Source organism: Dasypus novemcinctus, chromosome X, assembly GCF_030445035.2.
Source record: "Dasypus novemcinctus isolate mDasNov1 chromosome X, mDasNov1.1.hap2, whole genome shotgun sequence".
NCBI lineage: Eukaryota > Metazoa > Chordata > Mammalia > Cingulata > Dasypodidae > Dasypus > Dasypus novemcinctus.
The window spans coordinates 115,315,722-115,338,685 of NC_080704.1; the positions used below are offsets into that span (position 1 = coordinate 115,315,722).

The 22,964-nt window shown below is 38.7% G+C and overlaps 1 protein-coding gene across 6 annotated transcripts in view; it reads left to right on the forward strand.

Annotated features, from left to right (window-relative positions):
• MID2 (midline 2) overlaps window positions 1-22,964 on the forward strand; it is a 127,565-nt gene that overhangs the window by 98,015 nt on the left and 6,586 nt on the right. For 4 of the 6 annotated variants that reach the window (XM_004466331.5, XM_058291484.2, XM_071212931.1 and 1 more), the window contains exons 6-7: window positions 16,537-16,664; window positions 17,682-17,915. In XM_004466331.5, the coding sequence (XP_004466388.1) occupies window positions 16,537-16,664; window positions 17,682-17,915 (362 nt within the window). The remainder of the gene's footprint in view (window positions 1-16,536; window positions 16,665-17,681; window positions 17,916-22,964) is intronic. The other 2 variants (XM_004466332.5, XM_058291485.2) reach the window with 1 other exon arrangement.

Below are 22,964 nucleotides of genomic sequence, written 5' to 3' on the forward strand. Positions count from 1 at the left end.
GGAAATTCAGCATGAGGAAGCACAGCAAATAAGAAATGTTGCCTGCAGCACCTAATATAAAAAAAGAAAGAAGAAAAAAAAAGGAAAAATTATTTAAAATTTTAAAAAAAGCAAACACGATAAAGAGAAAGGAAAAAAAAGGCTGTGGGGGGGATAAAGGGAGAAGAGAAACAAGAAAACAAACCAGCAAAAAAGACCAGATAAGGCCTCAGGCAAGGAATCCTCTTTGCAATTGAATAAACTGTTTTGGAGTCTGACCTTTCCCCTTTCTCCCTTGTCATTTCCCTCTCTCCCAGGGCAGCAGGAAGGCTGGGTGAGGGCTCCTGTAGGAAATTCAAATTGGTCCTTGCTGAGCCAACTCACCGCAGAAAATAATGTGTCTTAATTTCTTGAAGGAGAGCACCCACCCCTTGCCAAGGACCCTAAATGTGCTATTGGAAGCCTGCAAAGCCTGTCCTACTATCCCTCTCCCTTAGGTGTGCTACAGGGGCACTAGTTAATTTTCTGACTCCACCTTCTAGTGACCAAGTTTCCAATCCCAGGGCATTTAGATAAATCAGGGTCTCTCAGCAGATTCACTTCTCCTCTCTTCCTAGGCTCTCCCCAAGTCAGCTGATATGCTCCTCCAAACTCAATAAAAGGGGGGGCCAGAAAATCGAACCTGCTCTCCTTGGGCCCCTCTGCACCTCCTACCTAAACTCTCCCATTCCCAGAATTAGTTCACGACTGGAGGGATAGGGATATGCTGGGTTTCTGGGAGTGCTGGTCTCAGGAAACTGTGCCCCAGGAGAATGTGGACTCGGGGTATGTAGGTCTGAGAAATGTGGGTGGCGGGGGTTCAGGGAATACAGACTTGTGGTTCACATATTTGGGGAACATGGGTCTTGGGAATGCTGCCTCACAATTGACAGTTTTCCGGGAGCACTACACCCTCAGCCCTAAGGGGAAGGGATTTACTTTCCCATGGCTTCTGAGTTCAGTGTTAGAAACCCGCCGTTCCACCTTGGGCAAGTACTAATTCTGCTGCAGTCTCTCCAGATCAATGTCCAGACACCTCCGGTCCTGTAGGTTCCTGGAACAGTCTGCTCTGGCAGAATTCTGTCACCACACAGCCAGTCCTTTGCAGGAGAGATGACCACCGTGTACTTACTTGGACACCATCTTCTATCCTCTACCAGAATTCTCTCTTAATCTCTGGCATTTGACGTTCTGAATAGTAGGTGTCTCAGAGTACATCTATTTGGATTTATTCTGTTGGGAGTCCATTGTCTTTCTTGGATATTGTTATACATGTTTTTTATAAGGGTTAGGACATTTTCTGCTCCTTTTCTGCTCTCTTCTCCTTCTGGGACACTTATAATATGTATGCTTGTGTGTTTCATTCTGTCATTCAATTCCCCGATATGCTGTTCAATTTTTTCCATTCTTTTCTCTGTCTTCTTGTCTTTTCAAGTTTAGGTACTCTGTCCTCCAATTCACTTATTCATTCTTCAGCCATTTCAAATCTGCTGTTATATGCCTATAATGTATTTTTCATCTCATCTATTGTGTCTTTCATTCCCATAAGATCTGTTACTTTTCTTTGGAACCTTTCATATTCCTCTTTTTACTCACCAATGTCTTCTTAATATCCTGTATCTCTTTAGCCATGTTTTCCCTCAACTCCTTGAATTGATTTAGGGAATTTGTGTATACATTATTGATTAGTTGTCTTACATCTTGTGCATCACCAGGATTTTCAGTTTGTTTTTTGGCTGGCCATATCTTCCTGTTTCTTAGTATGACTTGCAATTTTTTGCTGATGTCTAGACATCTCTTTATGTTGCTGAATTCACTCTGATGGTCAATTTTTCTCTCTTGTCTAGTAGTTTTATTTCATGGTTCCTTTTTGATTTTTAGTTTGGCTTATTCTAAGTCTTTAAAATTGCTCTGTTTAAGTTATCAAAACAGGAATAGGGACCCACTAATTGGGCACAGACCAGATCCAAGTGACCTGGAGATAGGGACATGAGAGACTCAAAAAAGGTTTTTGTCTTTCACTTTCCTGGCCTGTCAGCAGATGGTGGCCTTTGGCTAACCTTTCCTTGAAGGTGACTCTTTCCACTTCCACTTGTCTGTGTTTCTGGGCCAGCTATTTGCAATTTGAAGTAGGTCCCTGCTGTCCATACTCACCAAAGAGGTGGCATAGTCAGCTCTCTTACCAGGGAGGAAAACATCTGTTCCCCTCTCAGTTGACCCCCAACAGCAATGATTTTACTGACTCTTTTTACCTTGAGGGTGGGGAAAAGGTGTTGTTCTCAGCCACAGGTGTGAATAATTCATGGTTTTTGTTTCAGTCTCTTTGTCTCTCTTTTCTTCTCCCTCCTGGACAATGCACATGGTATTCTCCTCATCTGCAGATCTCCCAGACAACTTTTGGCCTTCCTCTGTTCTTTTTTTAAGAGATTTGAACTGTATCGACTTAACACTGGTGCCACCTTCCTGAACGTCTTTTCCACAATTTAGATTTATATTCAAATTCTTATTCTCATAGCCCAGGGACCAGCTTAGCTATAATTTCCTCTCATGTATTATCCAACTTCACCATTTCTAAGAGATTTGTCTAGATCTTATTTGCCATGCCTTGGTCAATCATTACTATCTTCTAAGTGTTGAGCAATACATGTCTTGCAAAGGCTGTGAAAGTATTCCGTCACCATAGTTGTCTTGATGAAATACCTTACAGTTATAGTAGGTGGTGTAAGAATTGAAATATTTCACCAAGTGCTTCCTTTGGGTAGCCATTCATGGTTACCTTAAAAAGGCTTTAGTAGTTCAGGCAAATGGATTGATGATGTCTGATCCCAGTAGGTGGTATATAGTTCATTACTAGAAGTCCTCAGGCAGCCATAATATTGTTGCTCATCATTCCTTTTGATGACTTTGCTTTCTCCTACCTAGCTCTCACATGTAGGCCCCTGTCATTTTGATTCCTGATCTTTTGAATATTTTAAAATCTGAACAATTTTAAGATCTGACCTTTACCCCGGAGTTCTGAAATTTCACCATAATATGCCTTGATGTAGATAATTTATCATTCATCTTTTCTGGTCACTCTGTGGGTCTTTCCAGTCTGACCACTAGTGACCTGTATTGCTGGGACATTTCTGTATATTGTTCACTAATAATTTCCTTCTCTTTTCCTGGATTTCTAATTAGTCATATTTTGGAATATCCTAGATTTCTCTCAGTATTTTTATCTTTGTTTACTATTTCCATGTCTTTATCTTCTTTTTCTATTATATAGATATTTCCTTAATTTTTCACCTGGTCCTTCTATTGAAATTTTAATTTCACCATTCACTTTGCTATTTTCAAGAGCTCTTTCTTGAATTTTGTCTCTTTATTAGCATTTTTGGTTTTTGCTTGCAAACCATTTTCCTATCTTTCTGAGAATATTAGTGATAATTTTAAAAGATTTTCTTCTAAACATTGCATTCTTTTGGCTTCCTCCACGTTACTTTCCTCTCTCTTTTTTTAGTTTATGTCTTTCTCTAAAAGTGTGTTAAGCTTTTTACTGCCTGTTGGATTTTAAAAAATATATATTGTGGTAACATGTAAAACATAAAAGTTTGCATTTTAACCATTTTCAAGTGTACAATTCTGTGATATTAGTTACATTCACAATGTTATGCTATTATCACCCCATCCATTACTAGAACTCTTCCTTCATCTCAAACAGAATCTCTATATCCATTAAGAATTTTTTTAAAGATTTATTTTTATTTATTTCTCTCCCCTGCCCCCCCACCCCACCCTGGTTGTCTGTTCTCTGTGTCCATTTACTGTGTGTTCTTTGTCCGCTTCTGTTGTCAGCAGCACGGGAATCTGTGTCTCTTCTTTGTGATGTCATCTTGCTGCGTCAGCTCTCCGTGCCTGTGGCGCCATTCCTGGGCAGGCTGAAATTTCTTTGCGCTGGGCGGCTCTCTTTACGGGGCACACTCCTTGCGTGTGTGGCTCCCTTACGCAGGGGACACCCCTGCATGGCGCAGCACTCCTTGCACGCATCAGCACTGCACATGGGCCAGCTCCACAGGGGCCAAGAAGGCCGGGGGTTTGACCCACGGACCTCCCATGTGGTAGACTGACACCCTATTCACTGGACCAAGTCCGCTGCCCTCCATTAACAGTTAACTCCCCATTCCCCACCTTCCTGCTCCTGGTAACTTGTAATCTACTTTATGCCTGCATGATTTTCTATAGTTATTTCAAATAAGTGAAATCATACAATATTTGTCTGACTTATTTCACTCAATGTGATGTCTTTGTGGTTCATCCATATTTTAGCATGAATCAGAAATTCATTCCTTTTTATTGCTGAACATTGTTCCATTGTAAGTATAAGCCACACATATATATATATATATATATATGTATGTATGTAATTACCAGAGCTAGGGATTGAACCTGAACTTTGTTGGGGTTTTTTTTTGTTGTTGTTGTTTTTAAAGATTTATTTTATTTGTTTCTCTCCCCTTCCCCCACCCCGCCCGAGTTGTCTGTTCTCTGTGTCCATTTGCCACGTGTTCTTTTTTGTCCACTTCTATTGTCAGTGGCACTGGAATCTGTGTTTCTTTTTGTTGCATCATCTTGCTGCATCAGCTCTCCGTGTGTGCGGTGCCATTACTGCGCAGGCTGCACTTTCTTTCGTGCTGGGCGGCGCTCCTTATGGGGCGCACTCCTTGCGCGTAGGGCTCCCCTACGCAGGGGCCACCCCTGATGGCAGGGCACTTCTTGTGCGCATCAGCACTGCACATGGGCCAGCTCCACACATCTCAAGGAGGCATCTCAAGGAGGCCCAGGGTTTGAACCATGGACCTCCCTTGTGGTAGACGGATACCCTATCCACTGGGCCAAGTCCGCTTCCCTGAACCTGGGACTTTGCATGTGGGAAGCCCATGCTTAACCCCTGAGGCATATCGGCCCCTCTGAGTTGGTTTTTTCATTTGTTTGCTTGTTGTTTGTTTGTTATTTAAGAGGCACTGGGGACCGAACCTGGGAAAGAAGGTGGGCACTCAACTGCTTGAGCTATATCCATTACCCTAAGTGCCATGTTTTGTTTATCAGTTCATCTGTTGGTTGACTCTTTGGTTACTTCCACCTTTGGCAATTGTGCATAATGCTGTTATGAACATTGGTGTGCAGGTATTTGTTTGAGTTCTCACTTTCAATACTTTTGGGTATATGCCTGGAAGTAAGATTGCTGGGTCATATGTTAATTCTATATTTAACTTTGTGAGGAATTACCAACTGTTTTCCATAGCAGCTGCATCATTTTATATTCCCAAGAACAATGTACCATGATTCCTGTTTCTATGAATCCTCACCAGCCTGTGTTATTTTGTTTTTTAATAACACACATCCCAGTGGGTGTGAAGTGGTATCCATTGTAGATTTGATTTGCATTTCCCTACTGTCTAACTATGTTGAGCATCTTTTCATGTGTTTATTGGCCATTAGTATATCTTCTTTGCAGAAATGTCTATTCAAATCCTTTGTCCATTTTTAACTTTTCATTCTGAAATACTTTCAAACTTAAAGGACAGTTTCAAAAAATAATACAAACCCCATACAGAGAATTTCAACATATCCCTACTCACCCCCAAGATACCCACATCCACCAAATATTAACATTTTGCCACATTTCCTGCATCATTCTATCATCTATATATTTACCTGTCTTTCTACTTATCTATCATCTATCTGCCTATTTATCAATCCATTTTCTGAATGGATTGAGTTCAGAAAATGGATTGAGTGTAAGTTGTTTACATCAAGCTTCTTGAACACTTAATACTGCCATGTACATTTCCTAAGAACAAGGATATTCACTTAAGTGACCACCTTAAGTGCAGTTATTAAGTTCAAGAAATTCAACATTGATATAAATCTTACATTGTATATTCCAGTTTTTTCACATGTCCCAATAATGTCTCTTTGAGCCTTTTCTCCTCCCTTGCTAGATACCATCCAGAATCATGTATTGCATTTAATTGTCATTGTCTCTTTAGTTGCTCTTTCTTTTTGTTTTCATTGTGGCAATATATATACAGCATAAAATTTCCTATCTCATGCACATGTAAGCATACCATTCAAAGGGATTAATCACATTCACAACATTGTGGTATCCTCACAACCTTTCATTGCAAAAATTTTCCCATTTCCCCAAACAGAACTCCTACACCCATTATGCATTAAATCCCCATTCCCTCTGTCTCCCACCCTTGGCAACCTGTACTCTTAATTTCTACTCTATTAGCTTGCATATTCTCTGATATTTTCTTTGGTAGTTACCATTGTGCTTAAATTTAATATATAAATCTATATCAATCTTATTTGATCTAATACCAAAATAATTTCAATAGTATACACAAACCAGGTTCCTGTACCCCTGTCTCCCATTTTCATGTAGTTCTTGTCACAAATAGCACGTTTATACATTTTGAATCCAAAACCACTGATTTATCATTATATTTTATGCATTTGTCTTTCAGATCCTCTAAAAAGTGGAATTTACAAGCCCAAAATAGAATAGTTTTGGCATTTATATTTACGTGTATTGTTACCCTCAGTGGAGATATTTTTTTTCTTCATGAGGGTTTAATCTATTGTCCTTTCCTTTCAACCTGCAGAACTCCTTTTAGCATCTATAGTAAGGCTAATCTAATGGTAACAAACTCCTTCAGCTCATGTTTACCAGGGAATGTTTTAATCTCTCCTTGATTTTTGAAAGGCAGTTTTGCCCTATATAGAATTCTTGGTTGACAGTTCTTTGCTTTCAGTACTTTTAATATGACACCCCACTACCTTCTTGCCTCCATGGTTTCCAATGACAAATCGCCACTTAATCTTATTGCCACTTCCTTATATATGACATGTTGTTTGTCTCTTGCAACTTTCAGAATTCTCTTTTTATTTTTATATTTCACCTATCTAATTATAATATGTCGTGGTGTGGGTTTATTTGGACTTACCCTGTTTGGAGTTCGTTGAGTGTCTTAGATGTGCATATTCATGTCTTTCATTAAATTTGGAAAGTTTTCAGCCATTATTTATTTGTATATTTCTCTGTCCTTTCCTCTCTCTTCTTCTTCTGTGACTCCCATAATGCTTTTATTGGTATGCTTGATGATGATGCTCCACAGCTTCCTCAGGCTCTGTTCAATTTTATTCATTCTTTTTTCCTTTTGCTCAGTCAGAATGATTTCAATTACCTTCTTTATAACAAATCAATTTATTGATACATATTAATAATATATAAATCCATCTAACATGTACAGTCAGTGGTATCTGATGTAATCACATCATTTTACAATCATCACTTGAATTAGAGCATTTTTACTATTCCAATAATAATAAACAAAAAACAGACAAACAATAAATACTCATCACCTCTCAATCTCTTGATACATCTCCTGCTATATATAGCCACTATTCTGTTTCCATCGCTCTCATTTATTTGTACTTATATTTTGCAAAAACTGTCTTATATGCGCAATATCACCTATATTTTTATTTTATGTGAGGTTTCATTGTGTTATACAGTCCCATGTTACAATTTTTAGTTTTACTTCTAGTAATATACATGACGTTAGACTTGCCCTTTCAATCACTGTCATACCCACATAATAGCTCTGCTAGTTACAAACAGTAGATGTGCTTTCACCATTTCTATTAATTTCCAAAGATTTAGAAAAAACTTTTACCAATTCTATATAGATTAACCTTCAGCTTTCCATTCTATATCCTCATTCTAATTTCTGGTGACCTATATTCTAATTATTAACTCTATGACTTTACACAATGTATTTAGTTCCTAATAGCACAATCATACAGTATTTGTACTTTTGTGTCAGTTATCTTTTTTTCAGTTAAAAATTTTGTTGAAATATATCTATCATTCGTATATGAACATACATAAACAATAAGTGTATAGTAAAAATTGTGAACTAACAAAACAAACATGCATATCATCACCCTAGGCTACCATACACCACCCCACCAAAACATCTTGCTTTGTTGTGAAACATTTTTACAAACTAGATTTCAGATATCTTATCTTCAGGTTCTCTGATTCTTCTGCCAGCTCCAGTCTTCTCTTGAATTCCTCTTGGGGAATTTTTAATTTCTGTTCCTCTGGTTTTCAGCTCTTATTGATTCCTTTTCATCATTTCCATCTCTCTGTTGATATTCTCTTTGTGTCTTTTTAGTTTCCTTGGCTGCTCAAGCAAATAACATGCAAAAGGATGGCTTGAACACTGGGAGTTTAATGGCTCATGGTTTTGAGGGCAGGAAAAAGTGCAAATCAAGGCATCATCAAGGCATAGTTTCTCCATGAAGACTGTTGCATTCTTGGGCTGGCTGCTGGTGATCCTTATTCCTGGGCTCCTGTCATACGGCAGTGTTCCTGGCAGCCTCCTCCAGCCTCTCCATTCTCTTCTGGGCTCCTTTGAATTTCAGCTTCCTATTTCCTGTGGCTTTCTCTCCATAGCTGTCTGAATTTCATTCTGCTAATAAAAGACACCAGTAATAGGATTAAGACCCAACCTGATTGAGGTGGGCCACATATTTACTGAAGTAACCTCATCAAAAATTTCCTACTTACAATGTGTTCACATCCACAGGAATGGATTAAGTTTAAGGACATGTTTTTTTCTGAGATACATACAGCTCTATCCAGTGCAGTGTTTATCTTTCATCTTTTTTATTTCCTTTAGTTCTCTGTCCATATTTTCCTTTAGCTCTTTGAGCATATTTAGGGCCATTTTTTAAAAGTCTTTGTCTGGTATGTGCCAGGTCTGGGCCTCTTCATTGATGGTTTCAAATGTGTTATCTTCTTATTTGCCTGGGCCATCATGTCCTGTTTCTTTGTATGTTTTGTGGCCTTTTGCTGAAACATGGACATTTTGAATATTTTAATGTGTTGTCCTTGGAATTTAGACTTTGAGGCATTTGTTCCTTAAACTTGTATATAGCTAGTATTATGACAGAGCTTTCCTTTATTACCAGGAGCTGACAAAAAATAAGAAGGAATTAAAAACAAAAACACCTTTCTCAGTCTTTACAGATTGACTTGTACAAATGCTGTCCTTCAGGAATTATCCATACAATTAGGTTAGAGAATAGCTCCAGGCCATATCATAGGGACTTCCATGATCCTTTCTATTTACACTTCTTGTCTTAAACATGCACATGTAGCCCTAGAAATTCCCCCATTTATTTGGTTCCGAAAGTCCCCTCTTCCCTGGGGAACAGTTTCCCCATGGTCATAGACACTGCACTGTATATCCTTCAGCCAGCAATTCCTTGATCCAGGCAGCACTTGCTCTATCACAACAGTATGAAGCATCCCTCCATGAATTGCCTTCAACAGGCAGGACAAGTTCTGGGACAGCGAGTCCCTCAGGCCACCACTAGACAGATTGGGCTAGAAAGACATGCTCCCTGTATGTACCTGAGGGTTATTGTGCTCCCTCTGGAATCAGAACCAGAGGTCCACACTGGGAGCGTGGCCAGCTCCACACCAGGTTGGTGAGGGGTGGTAGAGGGGTCAGCCAGGGTACCAGGAGATCCTATTGCTTTTTAGTAGCCTTTTTCTTAATTTGGCACTGGTCCTATTCCTGCAATCCTTTTACTGTTTTCATTGAGAAAGATGTTTCTACCAGTACTTGCTGATGGTTCACAGTTTTTGTGAGAGGATGGAACCTTGCATTGCAGGGCTTCTTTGCCCATTTTTCAATTGGGTTGTTTGTATTTTGTTAAGTTGTAATTGTTCTTTATATATTCTGGATATTAAGCTCTTATCCAAAATATGGTTCATTCTGTATGTTGTCTTTTCACTTTTTTTTTTTTGAGGTACCAGGGGCCCAGGATTGTATGTAGGGAGCCGGTGCTCAACCACTGAGCCACATCGGCTTTCCTGAGTTGATTTTCTCATTTGTTTTGCTTGTTTGTTTTTGTATTTTCAGGAGGCACTGGGAACTGAACCTGGGACCTCCAGTGTGGTAGCTGGGTGCTCAAGTGCTTGAACTACATCTGCTCCCTGTCTTTTCACTTTTGATGCACAGAAGTTTTTAATTTTGATAAACTTTGGTTTATCTAAACTTTTTGCTTTCTTTCTAATGTTTCTGATGTAAATTCTAAAAATTAATTGCCTAATACAAGGTCCCAAATATATTACCTTATGTTTTCTTCTAACAGTTGTTTAGTTTTAACTTTTATATTTAGATTGTTAATCCATTTTGGGTTATTTTTGTATATTGTGTGAAGTCCACCTTCATTCATTTGCATGTGGATATCCAGTTATCCCTGTGCCATTTGTTGAAGACTGTCTTTTCCCCTTGAGTGGACTTGGCACCTTGTCAAAAATCAATTGGTGGGAACCGATGTCACTCAGTGGTTGAGTGCCAGCTTCCGACATAAGAGGTCCTGGGTTCAATCCCTGGCCCCGATACCCCCCCCCAAAAAAAAAAACAATTGGCCATGTGTGGGTTTATTTCTATCCTTTCAGTTATATTCCGTTGGTCTATATGTTTGTCTTTGTGATATTACCACAAAGTTTTCGTTACTGTAGCTTTGTAATAAGTTTTGAAATCAGGAAGTGTGAGACCTCCAACTTTGTTCTTTTTCATGATTTTTGCCTACTTGGGGTCTTGCCAGTTTAAATTTAATCACTCAGTCGTGACTGAAAGCTAGAGGCAGTTTGTTGTTTGGTGAATTTTGCTGTAGGATTATAAAACCAATTCTAACTTTTAATTTAGAGGACACTATGTCTTTTTTCTTGGGTCAGTTTCCCGAGATGGAATAATCTGATTGCCTGTATTTGGTGTGGGGGGAGTGGGGGATATTAGTCTGGCTGCCACCATTCTGGGGTCCAAGCAGGGAAAGAGAAATGGGAGTTCTAACTTCTTTCCACATTGTATGAAAGCTCTGCAGAAAGTAAACCTCATATTTCCTGCCAGGGTGAGGGAGGGACAGTCTCTGGTGGAGTGGATCTGAGGAACTAACTGTTCTTTATGGAAACATTCAACTTTCTGTGGTACTATATCAGCTTCATTTTGTTGGCTTCCTGATCTGGCTTTCTGTCTGTTGGTTACTAATCATTCTTTCCTTTCTAACTTCCAAATATTTTTTTAATAATCTCTTATTTGTTGGCATCTATTTTTCTATTCTCTTTGTCCTGGTGTTTTTATGACATTACATTCTTTGACTGTCATTTTAATGGGATTTCATGAAAGCAGAGATAGCACATATATTTAAACAACTGTATTTAACTGTCCCCACTGACTCTTCTGTCCTCTGAAATCTATTTTCTACCACTACCACACAATTGAAAGTGTTCTTTTCCAAATGAATGTCTTGTTTCTAAATATAACAGGCACTCCTTTGTTTCATCTTACTCTTTCATCTTACTTGATCTCTCAGTAGCATTTGCCCCTGTTGACCATTTTTACTTGAAGTTTCTCTGCTCTTAGCTTTCTCTGCTTCTGGCTTTCTTTCTATCTGTATTAGTCAGCCAAAGGAGTACTGATGCAAAATACCAGAAGTTGGTTGGTTTTTATAAAGGGTATTTATTTGGGGTAGGAGCTTACAGATACCAGGCCATAAAGCATAAGTTACTTCCTTCACCAAAGTCTGTTTGGAGCAAGATGGCTGCCGACGTCTGTGAGGGTTCAGGCTTCCTGGGTTCCTACGTTCCTGGGGCTTGCTTTTCTCTGGGTTCAAGTTCCTTTCTTCCTGGAGCTGGCTTTTCTTTCCTCTGCATGCTTACTTCCCTGGGCTCCCGCTTAAGTCTTCAGCATCAAATTCCAACCTCAAAACTCCAACATCAGAAATCCGGGAAACGGACTTTGGCCCAGTGGTTAGGGCGTCCGTCTACCATATGGGAGGTCCGCGGTTCAAACCCCGGGCCTCCTTGACCCGTGTGGAGCTGGCCATGTGCAGCGCTGATGCGCGCAGGGAGTGCCGTGCCACGCAAGGGTGTCCCCCGCGTGGGGGAGCCCCACGCGCAAGGAGTGCGCCCGTGAACGAGAGCCGCCCAGCGTGAAAAGAAAGAGCAGCCTGCCCAGGAATGGCACCGCCCACACTTCCCGTGCCGCTGACGACAACAGAAGCGGACAAAGAAACAAGACACAGCAAATAGACACCAAGAACAGACAACCAGGGGAGGGGGGGAAATTAAATAAATAAATAAATCTTTAAAAAAAAAAAGAAATCCACAACTCTGTCCTTTGCCATGCCTTTTATCTGTGAATCCCTGCACACTAAGGGGCGGGGACTCAATGCCCTAATGACATCAGCCAATTAAAGCCCTATTCATAACTCAATCTAGGTCCAGCTACAGATCAGATTACAAACATAATCCAATATCTATTCTTGGAATTCATAACCATATCAAACTGCTACACTACCTATCAGGTTTCTTTTGCCTTTGTGAGCAACTCTTCCATGATTTATCTTTTTAATGTTATTATTCTTCATGTTTCTTTCTTGGACTATTTTATTCTTTCACTATACATTCTCCCTGTTGCAAACGCCTTAGTTCCTAGAGCATCAGTTGCATTCTAAATCTGATGATTCCTAAATCTATAGTTAAAACTTTTTTTCATAGGCTCAGCCAAAATATCTTTCTCACTGACCTCTCATAGGGTCTGAAATTTCTCCCACTGTGTACTCATGCACACATGTGACAATGTCATTTAAAACTCATGCTTACCCTGCCAGCCACAGTTAACACTTGGGAGTATAGGTATTCCAGTATTTTTCTTTGTGTGTGTGTGTGTGTGTGTGTGTGTATCATAGTGTCATGCTGTATATTCTGTGTTATATCTTACATTTACAATTTAACAATACATCAAAAACTTCCCTCCATGCCATTGAATATTATTTTATAACCTGATTTCCAGTGGCCTCATAGTATTTCATCCTTTGATGTATATTACTTAACTCAATACCCATTCTTAGAAAATTAGATTACATACAGTATGTTACATGCCCTTCTGGATGTATCTTGCATAGGTCTTAATTATTTTCTTAGTAAAAATTTTAGGAAGTAGAATCTTTGTGTCAAGGATATTAACATTTTAAAATATTCTGATATTTAATTGATAAATTGCCCTCCAAAATTTCTTACCAATTTCAGTCCTAATAAAAATATGTAGGCATTATTTAATTTAGGTATTAAAAGTGCCTATATTGTCATTCTTTGTAATCTAAATGCTATCTCATCTCAATTTACATTTCTTTCATTTCTGTTGTAACTGGATTTTTTCATATGTTTGTTGGCCATTTGTTTTTCTGTTTTATTTGTATATACTCCTATTACCACTTTACTTTCTGTTCATCCTGAACATGTTAATTTCTGGTCAGTCTGTCCCTAATTTGGACCTCTTCTAGTCGGTCCACTGTAGCCTGAGTACTCTTCTTGAAACAGGAATTTGAGCATATCACTCCTCTGCCTAAAATGCTTCAGTGGCTACTCTTTGCTCTTAGAATAAAGTCCAGAATTTGTAACATGGCCTACAAGGACCCTCATGACTTTGCCCTTGCCTAATTCTTCAGTCTTTAGGCAAGAGAGAGCACACTCACACCTACATAGTTTTTGCTTAGCTAACTCCTGTTCATCCTGTAGGTTATTGCTTAAAATTTACTTCCTCCAGGGAGATTTTGCTTAGCCCCTACATCCTTGGTAGGTGACTTTTGATTGTGCTGTACTCCTTTTGTAACAACACTTGTATTGCCTATTTAATGTCTTTTTCCTCTACAGTCTGTGGGCTTTGTGAAGGGAAGGACTACAACTAACTTGTTCTCCCAGTGGTATCTCCATTGCCTGGCATATTAATTCTGTTCAATTTTTATTAGATGGATGGAAAGATGGATGACTGGGTAGATGGATGGACTTATGGAAGGAAGAAGTTTCATGAACCAATATCTGACTTAACTATTGCCCTAAAGAGATTGTTGTCTTCTCACCAAATTCTGGAAGGCTGACTATTCATTGCAAAAAAAAATTTTTTTAATATAGACACTTTTAATAAGTATAATAGAAATAAAAACCTCCCCTATCTTCTGTTCTTTTTTTTTTCAAATTCTACTCAATTTATTCATTTTTTTTTAAAAATTACATTAAAAAAATATGAGGTCCCCATTCACCCCCACCGCCCCCACCCCACCACTCCCCCCACAGTAACACTCTCCCCCATCATCATGACACATCCATTGCATCTGGTGAGTACATCTCTGGGCATCACTGCACCCCAAGGCCTATGGTCCACACCATAGCCCACACTCTCCCACGTTCCATCCAGTGGGCCATGGGAAGACATAGAATGTCCGGCAGTTGTCCCTGCAGCACCACTCAGGACAACTCCAAGTCCCGAAAATGCCTCCACATCTCATCTCTTCCTCCCATTCCCCGCCCCCAGCAGCCACCATGGCCACTTTCTCACCAGTGCCACATTTTCTCGATTATTAAACACAATAGTTCATGAATAGAATATCATTAAGTCCACTCTAATCCCCACTGTATTCCTCCTTCCTGTGGACCATGGCTTGGCTGTGTCCATTCCACATCTATGTCAAGAGGGGGCTTAGATTCCACATGGATACTGGATGCAATCCTCCTGCTTTCAGTTGTAAGCACTCTAGGCTCCATGGTGTGGTGGTTGACATTCTTCAACTCCATGTTAGCTGAGTGGGGTAAGTCCAATAAATCAAAGTGTATCATTGCAAAATTATAAGATTACACTGAGTCTTTCATTTGTTTATCCGAAATTTATTCCTGCAACATCTCTATTTTTAGAAATAGCCAAGAGATATTGGATCTCTATATATGTGTGTTAGTAGGTGTGTAACAGGGTATTCATACAGGAGGATATGCATTTGTTCAATCCCTCATCCCCTTACAACTAATTCACAATAAAATTTCCTCACTGGTGTTCCTACATTCAACCTCTCTTCCCTCCACTCTAACCTGCATATTGTTGCTAGGTTAATATTTCTTTCCATTATGTCATTTGCATGCTCAAGGGCCTTTATTGGCTCTGATTCAGACAGTGTGGCACGGGGTCTAAACAAGTGTATTTTGATACACATCAGATAATTCTGATATGTAAATATGGTTAAATATCACAAAAATATGTAAAATATAGCTCAATTTATAAAAAGAACCACCTAAGTGTTTAAAAATATGGCGTTTGTAATCAGATGGACATGGGTCAGTTATATCCTAACTGTTACTTGCTGTATGACCTTTGGCAAGTTACTTATCTTGGAACCTTTCAGTGCCCCCAAGTTTCTCATTTATAAAGTTCAACTAACATCTGCTACACAACATTGTGTTAAGGAGTAGATAGTATAATGTATGTAAAGTGCGTGCACAGTGCCTTGATTATACTAAGCACTCAATATATGTTAGCTGTTGTGTTGTTGTTGTTAATCATTCAGTCTTTCTTTCAACAATTATTAATTAATTATGTGTCCAACACTATGTTAGAGACCATGGAAGATACAAGAAGTACAAGCTCTGGAGAAGCTTCGAATTAGTTGGGGAGATAAATTATAAAACCAGAGAATTATTATAATTAAAATTATGCAATTAAGAGACTAATAAAATGAAATGCAAATGCTATAAAAGCGAAAATAAAGGACTTTGGAGGAAGGTTTAATCCAAACTGGCTTTGTTGATTAGCATAAAAAATAGAGGGGGAAGGAAAGTGGATTTGGCTCAACTGATAGAGCATCCACCTACTGTATTGGAGGTCCAGGATTCAAACCCAGGACCTCCTGACCTGTGTGGTGAGCTGTCCCATATGCAGTGCTGATGTGCAAAAGGAGTGCCGTGCCACGAAAGGGTGTCCCCCACATAGGAGAGCCCCGTGCACAAGGATGTGCCTCACAAGGAGAGCTGCCCCACACAAAAAAGCACAGCCTGCCCAGGAGTGGCGTCGCACACACAGAGAGCTGACACAACAAGATGATGCAACAAAAAGAGACAGGTTCCTGGTGCTGCTGACAAGAATGCAAGTAGACAAAGAACACACAGCTAATGGACACAGAGAGTAGACAATGGGGAGGGTGGGAAGGGGAGAGAAATTTAAAAAAATAAATAAATCTAAAAAAAAAAATAGAGGGGGAGAAAAAAAATCTCTTAAACTACTCTTTCCAGGTCTTTGGAGGTCAACTTTTGATGAAGCCTACCAGATGGAAAATGATGCAGAGGGATAAAAATCCTGTATTTGTGTCTCAAAATGAAGACAGGATGGGGGAGTATGTTTGAGAGGAGAACATATGTGAATAAATATGGTATAATGCTTAATTGGTTCCTGATGATTAAAATTTAAATGATTTCTATTGGAAAAGTACAGATATGATATTTTTCACTTAATGAATCAAGCCCTCCAAGTAATTTATTTTTACCTTGTTAAACCAGAAATCAAACACTGGATAAAGGTTGCAACCTATTTTGATATATATTGATGTACGTTTTTTCTTTGTCAGGGTCGCTATGGCAACTGCATCCTCTCAAGTTCTGATTCCAGACATTAATTTTAATGATGCCTTTGAAAACTTTGCTTTAGATTTTTCCAGAGAAAAGAAACTGCTGGAGGGGCTAGATTATTTAACAGGTATGAAAATACTGTCTTTTCCTTTCTATTTTAAATGTTTTTCTTTTGGTATGCTTTTATGTCAAAATAATATGAAAATGACATTAATAATGATAAAATATTTTATTACTTTAAAATTATACATGTATCTTTTTATATAGAGTATATTTTATTTCACATAACAGAAAAGAAAGATGGTTTGTCAGATATTTCTGGGAGCAGAATGGGTATATCATCCATACGTAAAGGTAAAACACAAGAAATTGTTGATGGATTTCTCCTTATGAGTCTCTCAGTAATAGGTTGTTGCTCATTATGGGGGTGGAAATAAGGTGGTAATTTGGGAATATGAGAGAATTTCCCACTTGGTTTTAAAGAAATTTATGACTTAACAGATTGTGAAGAAAAATGTAAGAAATATCTGGCTTGCAGACGATTTTAGGAAATGAGGGATGCAACCAGCTTTTTAAAAATTCTGGCTACCTTCCAGATTAGTGAATGGGCACTTCATGAAGAAAACATAGACATACAGTAACTTTTTGTTTGTAGCTATTTTTAATATATTAAAATAGCTATCATTTATTGACCAGTTCATACTATTGTATATTAATTTTATATCATTAATCCTCCCAACAAATCCATGAAGTAATTATCATCCCCATTTTACTGATGAGGAAACTCATATTAATTTGTTTGACTATACTGCCAAAAATATATAGCAAAACTTATTTTAAAATAAAAAGAAATAAGTTGAAGGCCATGTAATAAGAAAACTGTGTGACCACTTTGCTCTAATAGCTGCATATGTGTTTATACAGACAGAGTAGAGAATTGGGACAATCATTTCAATAACCCAGGCTTACCACTTTGGGAGTTTGACGCTCAGAACTCTCCCTCAGGATGTATGGTACATGCAATCTAAAGCTTAAACCACATCTCAAGAAATGTTGGGTTAGGCAGCAAGAGTAACTATTGCAAAGTGCCAGTACAATGAGGGAGTGTACTTTTCTTACCTTTTCTTCTTCCTTTCCTCTACAGCCCCAAACTCACCATCTATTCGAGAAGAACTTTGTACTGCCTCCCATGACACCATTACCGTCCACTGGATCTCAGATGATGAGTTCAGCATCAGCTCCTATGAGCTTCAGTACACCATATTCACTGGCCAGGCTAACTTCATCAGTAAGTCATGGTGTAGTTGGGGCCTGTGGCCAGAGATAAGGAAATGTAAGGAAGCAGTAAGCTGCTCAAGATTGGCCGGGGCGCCACGAGGCAAGTGTTTGTAAGACATGTTAGGTTGTTTAGTATAGTGTTTCATAGACAGTGTAAGCTCCCCCAGAGCATTGCAAAGACCTTACTGATGGGTGACAAGCAAGTTATGTATTTCCTTGCTGGGCTGTCACTGGGGCCACTCCCATTTGTTTATGTAATCCTGAGCCTTTCCTCAGTTAATCCATGTCACTCCACTCACCCAAGTCAGAAATTTTGTGTGCGAACATCTCTTTCTTGACTCTTCTTCCACTTCATCATCATGGCAAAATACATTATTTTTAAAGATGGTATTTTCTTTACTGTACCTATTTGTTTGAAAGAGCATAGTGACAAACTTTTTGCCTCTTTACCTCTTTGCCGTTTCCAACAAGAATTACACCAAATATAAAAATGTGTAGGTGGGCCACAAAATGAAAGATGTTTAAAAGCAATTGTGTAGCTCACATTTTGTGGTTTCACCTTCTGGTGAATTGGAGCAAGACAAAGCAGAGTAGGAATTTAACTCATTGATTCCCAGTCGAGGGGTTGAACCGACAGTTCTCTTCAATGGATTAGGGAAAAATGGAAATGAAAGCAAAATTAAAGCTGGATCTAAGACTGGAACTAATTGCCCCCCAAGACTGCATCTGCATAACTGCAAATGTATTTTCTTTTAGCTTTGTATTTATACTTCTGTATCTGAGCTCAGAAGACAGCATAAAAGGAGTTTTTCTGACCCAACTCTCCGAATAGGCTTCCTTTTCCTGTTTAGTGACAATTCTGGGGCTAATGGTGGGATAGGTGAGAAGATATTTGGGACCAAACACTAAAAAACACTTGCCTCGTACAGCTTCAACCTAAGCCACTTGACCCATGTAGTGGTTTTCCTGGGTGTTTCTTCAGATTAAGTCACAAACTCTAAGACTTCACTGACATACTTTTCTGCACATGTCTGTCTTGCTTTGGAATGTCTTAGAGCCAGCAACTGTGTTTCATTGTACTGATTTGGGGAGAACGATTGTCTCCCATGACTTGAGTACAAGTCCAAGAAGTGTAAAGAAAAGTATAAAGGATAATTTTTTAGGACAATTCTTAATAGCAATAGGATGACAGCATTTTAGAACTGGGACCTTGGAAATCATCTGGTCTAATCATATACCAGATACCCAGTAGATGATCAAACCATCTCTGCTTGAATATTTCCAATGATGGGGAAATCACTTCTGACAAAACAGCCCATTTGATTGTTTGTGCAATTATAAATAATTGCCACTGCTTTCTTATAAGAGGCTTAAATTTTTCTCTTAGTGATTAATAATGACAATAGTAATTTATGTGTATAATGCAATGCCATTTAAAACACTCCCACATGCATTATCCCATTTAGTCTTCTTGAGTTCTTATTTAGCCTTATGAAATAGATGATATTAATTCTATTTTATAGATGGAGAAATTGAGACTCAAGTTAAGTTATTTTGCCCAAGGTCACAAAGGTGCATTATAATGGAGTCAAAATTTGAATCCAAGTCTATATGACTTCAAGCTCAGTACACCTTAAATTATACTACAGCTGCCAGTTAGTACTAGTTCTGGCCTTTTGTGCCTCACTAAAATACTATGCCATCTTTCACATGACAGTTATTCAGATAGTTTTAGGTACCTCTCATGTCCCTTCTCAGTTATATCTTTTCCAGGTGACCCATCCTCAGTTTCTTCAGTTGTTCCTCATGACATGACCTTCAGACCCTTTATCATCCTGATATAATTTTTATGGACACACTTCTGTTTGTGAACATGCTTTATAAAATATGCTTCAAAATAGTTAATACAGTACTAGAGAAGTGGTCTGACTAGTGCAGAAGATAACTGGAATATTTCTTTGTATTAATATATTAGCTTATCATTCCCACCACCACCTCTTCGCATACTTTTTCTTTTGGCAGCCACACTGATGGCTGTCTTTTGACTGAACATAGAGTCAACTGGAATCCCTAGTTATTCCAAATCCTGAACTTATACAATCAAGTGTCTAAACTGAAGTATGACACCTGGAATTTATCACTATTACATTTTGTTTGGTTAGCTTTGATTCTTTATTTGAGACTGCCAAAATCCTTTTGAATCCAGCCTGCCTTCTAAATATGTTAACTTTTCCTCCCAGCATGTGCCTTCTGTATGTTCCTCCAATCATTGACAGAAAAGTCGAAGAGGACAGGGACAAGACCAGAGCCATGAAGAAAAATTTTGGCGGCAATAGACAGATAAGATGAAACTATTTTACTAAGAATAAATATTTAGGAAGATTCAAGGTCCCAGTCCTACCTACTAGTTTGGCCTGCCCACTGTTGACTCAGCCCCATTTCTGAGTGTTACTTTCCCTTGAGGTATTACACATTTTCCTTAATTAGAAATTTCTTCCTTGTTGGTTAGAATTAAATCTGGAGAAGTAATTGCCCTTATTATTGTTGTTTTTTTTAAAATCAATTTTCTTCCTTCGTTCTCAACTTTCTCCCCACTCCTTCTAAGATTTGAAATGATCACAAGCCAATAATGTATCCAATGATGCTGTTAGGTGAGTGAGAATTACAACAGATATCTGAGCAATCATCTTTCCAATTACTATATTAACTTCCCTGTTTCAGTTTTTCAGTTTGCATTGTAAAAGCATCGGCCATAACTTCTGTATGTCCAGGCAGTCTGTAATATACTGTGACAACGATATAACTTCTGTTTTCCCTCTATTTCATTTTCATATAAATGTACTTCACCACACATTTACATGCAGGTTAATGGACTTCCATGTTTTTGTTTTTTCCTTTTGAGCAAGGTGTATATATTTTTTTACCATAATTCAGCCATAAGTCCCTTCGCACCAAGTCTCTGTGACAGCCAAAGGATCATACTCACCTTAATTTAATTTAGAAATGATTTCAAAATTACAAGATTCTCAAGACTAGCACAAAGAAGGCCCATATACCCTTTACCCAGTTCATCTATTGTTAATATTTTTAATATTTTGCCACGTTTCCTTTATCAGTTTTTATCATTTGCTAGCATTCTCTCTCTCTCTGTCTGTGTGTGTGTGTGTATTTCTGAACCACTTGAGAATAAACTGCATACATCTTGGCTGTTCATCTCTAAATAGTTTAGTGTATGTTTCATAAGTATAAGTATAAGGAAATTCTCTTACATAACTACAGTTATCAACTTTAGGAAGTTTAGCATTGATGCAATATTTTTCAGATAATCTACCATTCATATTCCAATTTTGAGGATTGACTCAATAATGTTCTTATAGCCTATAGAGGACCCAATGCCATTTATAGTCTAGGATCAGATATTGCATTTGTCATAACTCTTTAGCCTCCTTTAATATGGAGCATTTCCTCAGCCTCCCTTTATCTTTAATGACAGACATTTTTTAAAAATGCCCTTTGATTTCTTTATTATACTGGTCCTCATTTTGGGTTTTTCTGATGCTTCTTCAGAATTAGATTCAAGTTATGTATACCTGGAATACTATGTAAGGGATATTGTGTCCTTCTTGGGGTGTCAAATCTAGAGGCACATGATATCTATTTGCCTCTCCTTGATGAGAGTAATTTTTTTTTAAGATTTATTTTATTTATAACCCGCCCCCCTCCTCAGTTCCCCCTGTTGTCTGTTCTCTGTGTCCACTCACTGTGTGTTCTTCTGTGTCTGCTTGTATTCTCATTATGCGGCTCTGGGAACCAATCCTGGGACCTTCTGGAGTGGGAGAGAGGCAATTACTCTCTTGTGCCACCTCAACTCCTTGTTCTGCTACGTCTTCTTATATTCTCTCCACCGTTTCTCTTGTTGCATTATCTTGCTGCACCAGCTCTCGGTGTAGGCCGGCACTCCTGTGCAGTGCAGCTTTCCCGCACTTCACGGCATTCCCATGCAGGGTGGCACTCCTGCACAGGGCGGCATTCCTGCTTGGGCCAGCACTCCGTGTGGGCCAGCTCACCGCTTGGGCCAGCTTGCCCTCACCAAGAGGCCCTGGGCATCAAACCCTGAAACTCCTATAAGGTAGACAGGAGCCCAATTGGTTGAACCACATCTGTTTCCCATGGTGATAGTTTATTTGAACAAGGTGTTTGATTTCTTCACTGTGTCGTTACTATTTTTCCCATTTTAACTAATAAGCAATCTGTGGGGTGTGATACATTTAAGACCATGAAAATATCTTGCTTCTTCAACAAACCCTTCCCTCACCCATACCTCTGTTTTTGCTTGATGCAGTCTTTACTATGTTGGTGGCAAAATGATGACTTTCCATCTGAGTACTTCCACATTTACAAGTTGTTACTTGGCATTCTGTAAATAAGAGTCCTCCCTTGTCACCCTTTGTTTGTGTTTTTAGTGTTAATTCCCTCTTTTCAGTGTTTATAATTCTTTACTGCCTTTACTTATTTTGGTGCTCAGATTGTACAAATTTGGCCAATGGGAGCCTTTGAAGCTGACTCCTGAGTCCTTATGATATTACCCCATAACTTTCTTGAGCACTTCCCTACTTTCTGGTATACAAAATATTCTGGACTCATCTTGATATTTTATGCCCCTGAAATCAGCCAGTTTTCCATGGAACCCTGATTCCTTTTCATGGGACAATGGTATCACAGCCCAAAACCTGGGTACTATATTGTACACATATGCATCCATATATGTATACATGTGCATACATGTTGTACACATGCACACATACTTGTGTAGGTGCACATATATATACACACTTGCATACATATACAAATTTTAGAAATCATGAATCCATACCAATACCTTGAATTCCAATCCATCCCCAAAGGTCATTTTTTGCCTTTCTCATTCCATATTTGTTTTTTCCTTCTTCCACAGTTACAACCCTTGCTCCCAACAATATCAACACATGTACCCATTTGCTCAATTCCATAATAAAAATAAAATAGCTTTAGAATTGCTTTGTCCATACCACTACAAAAACAAATCCAGGGTTTGTTTACAGTTTCCTTCTCCTGTCTCCACCCCTTTGGTGGGGTTATGTTACTCATTTGAAATATACTTGGTGAAGCT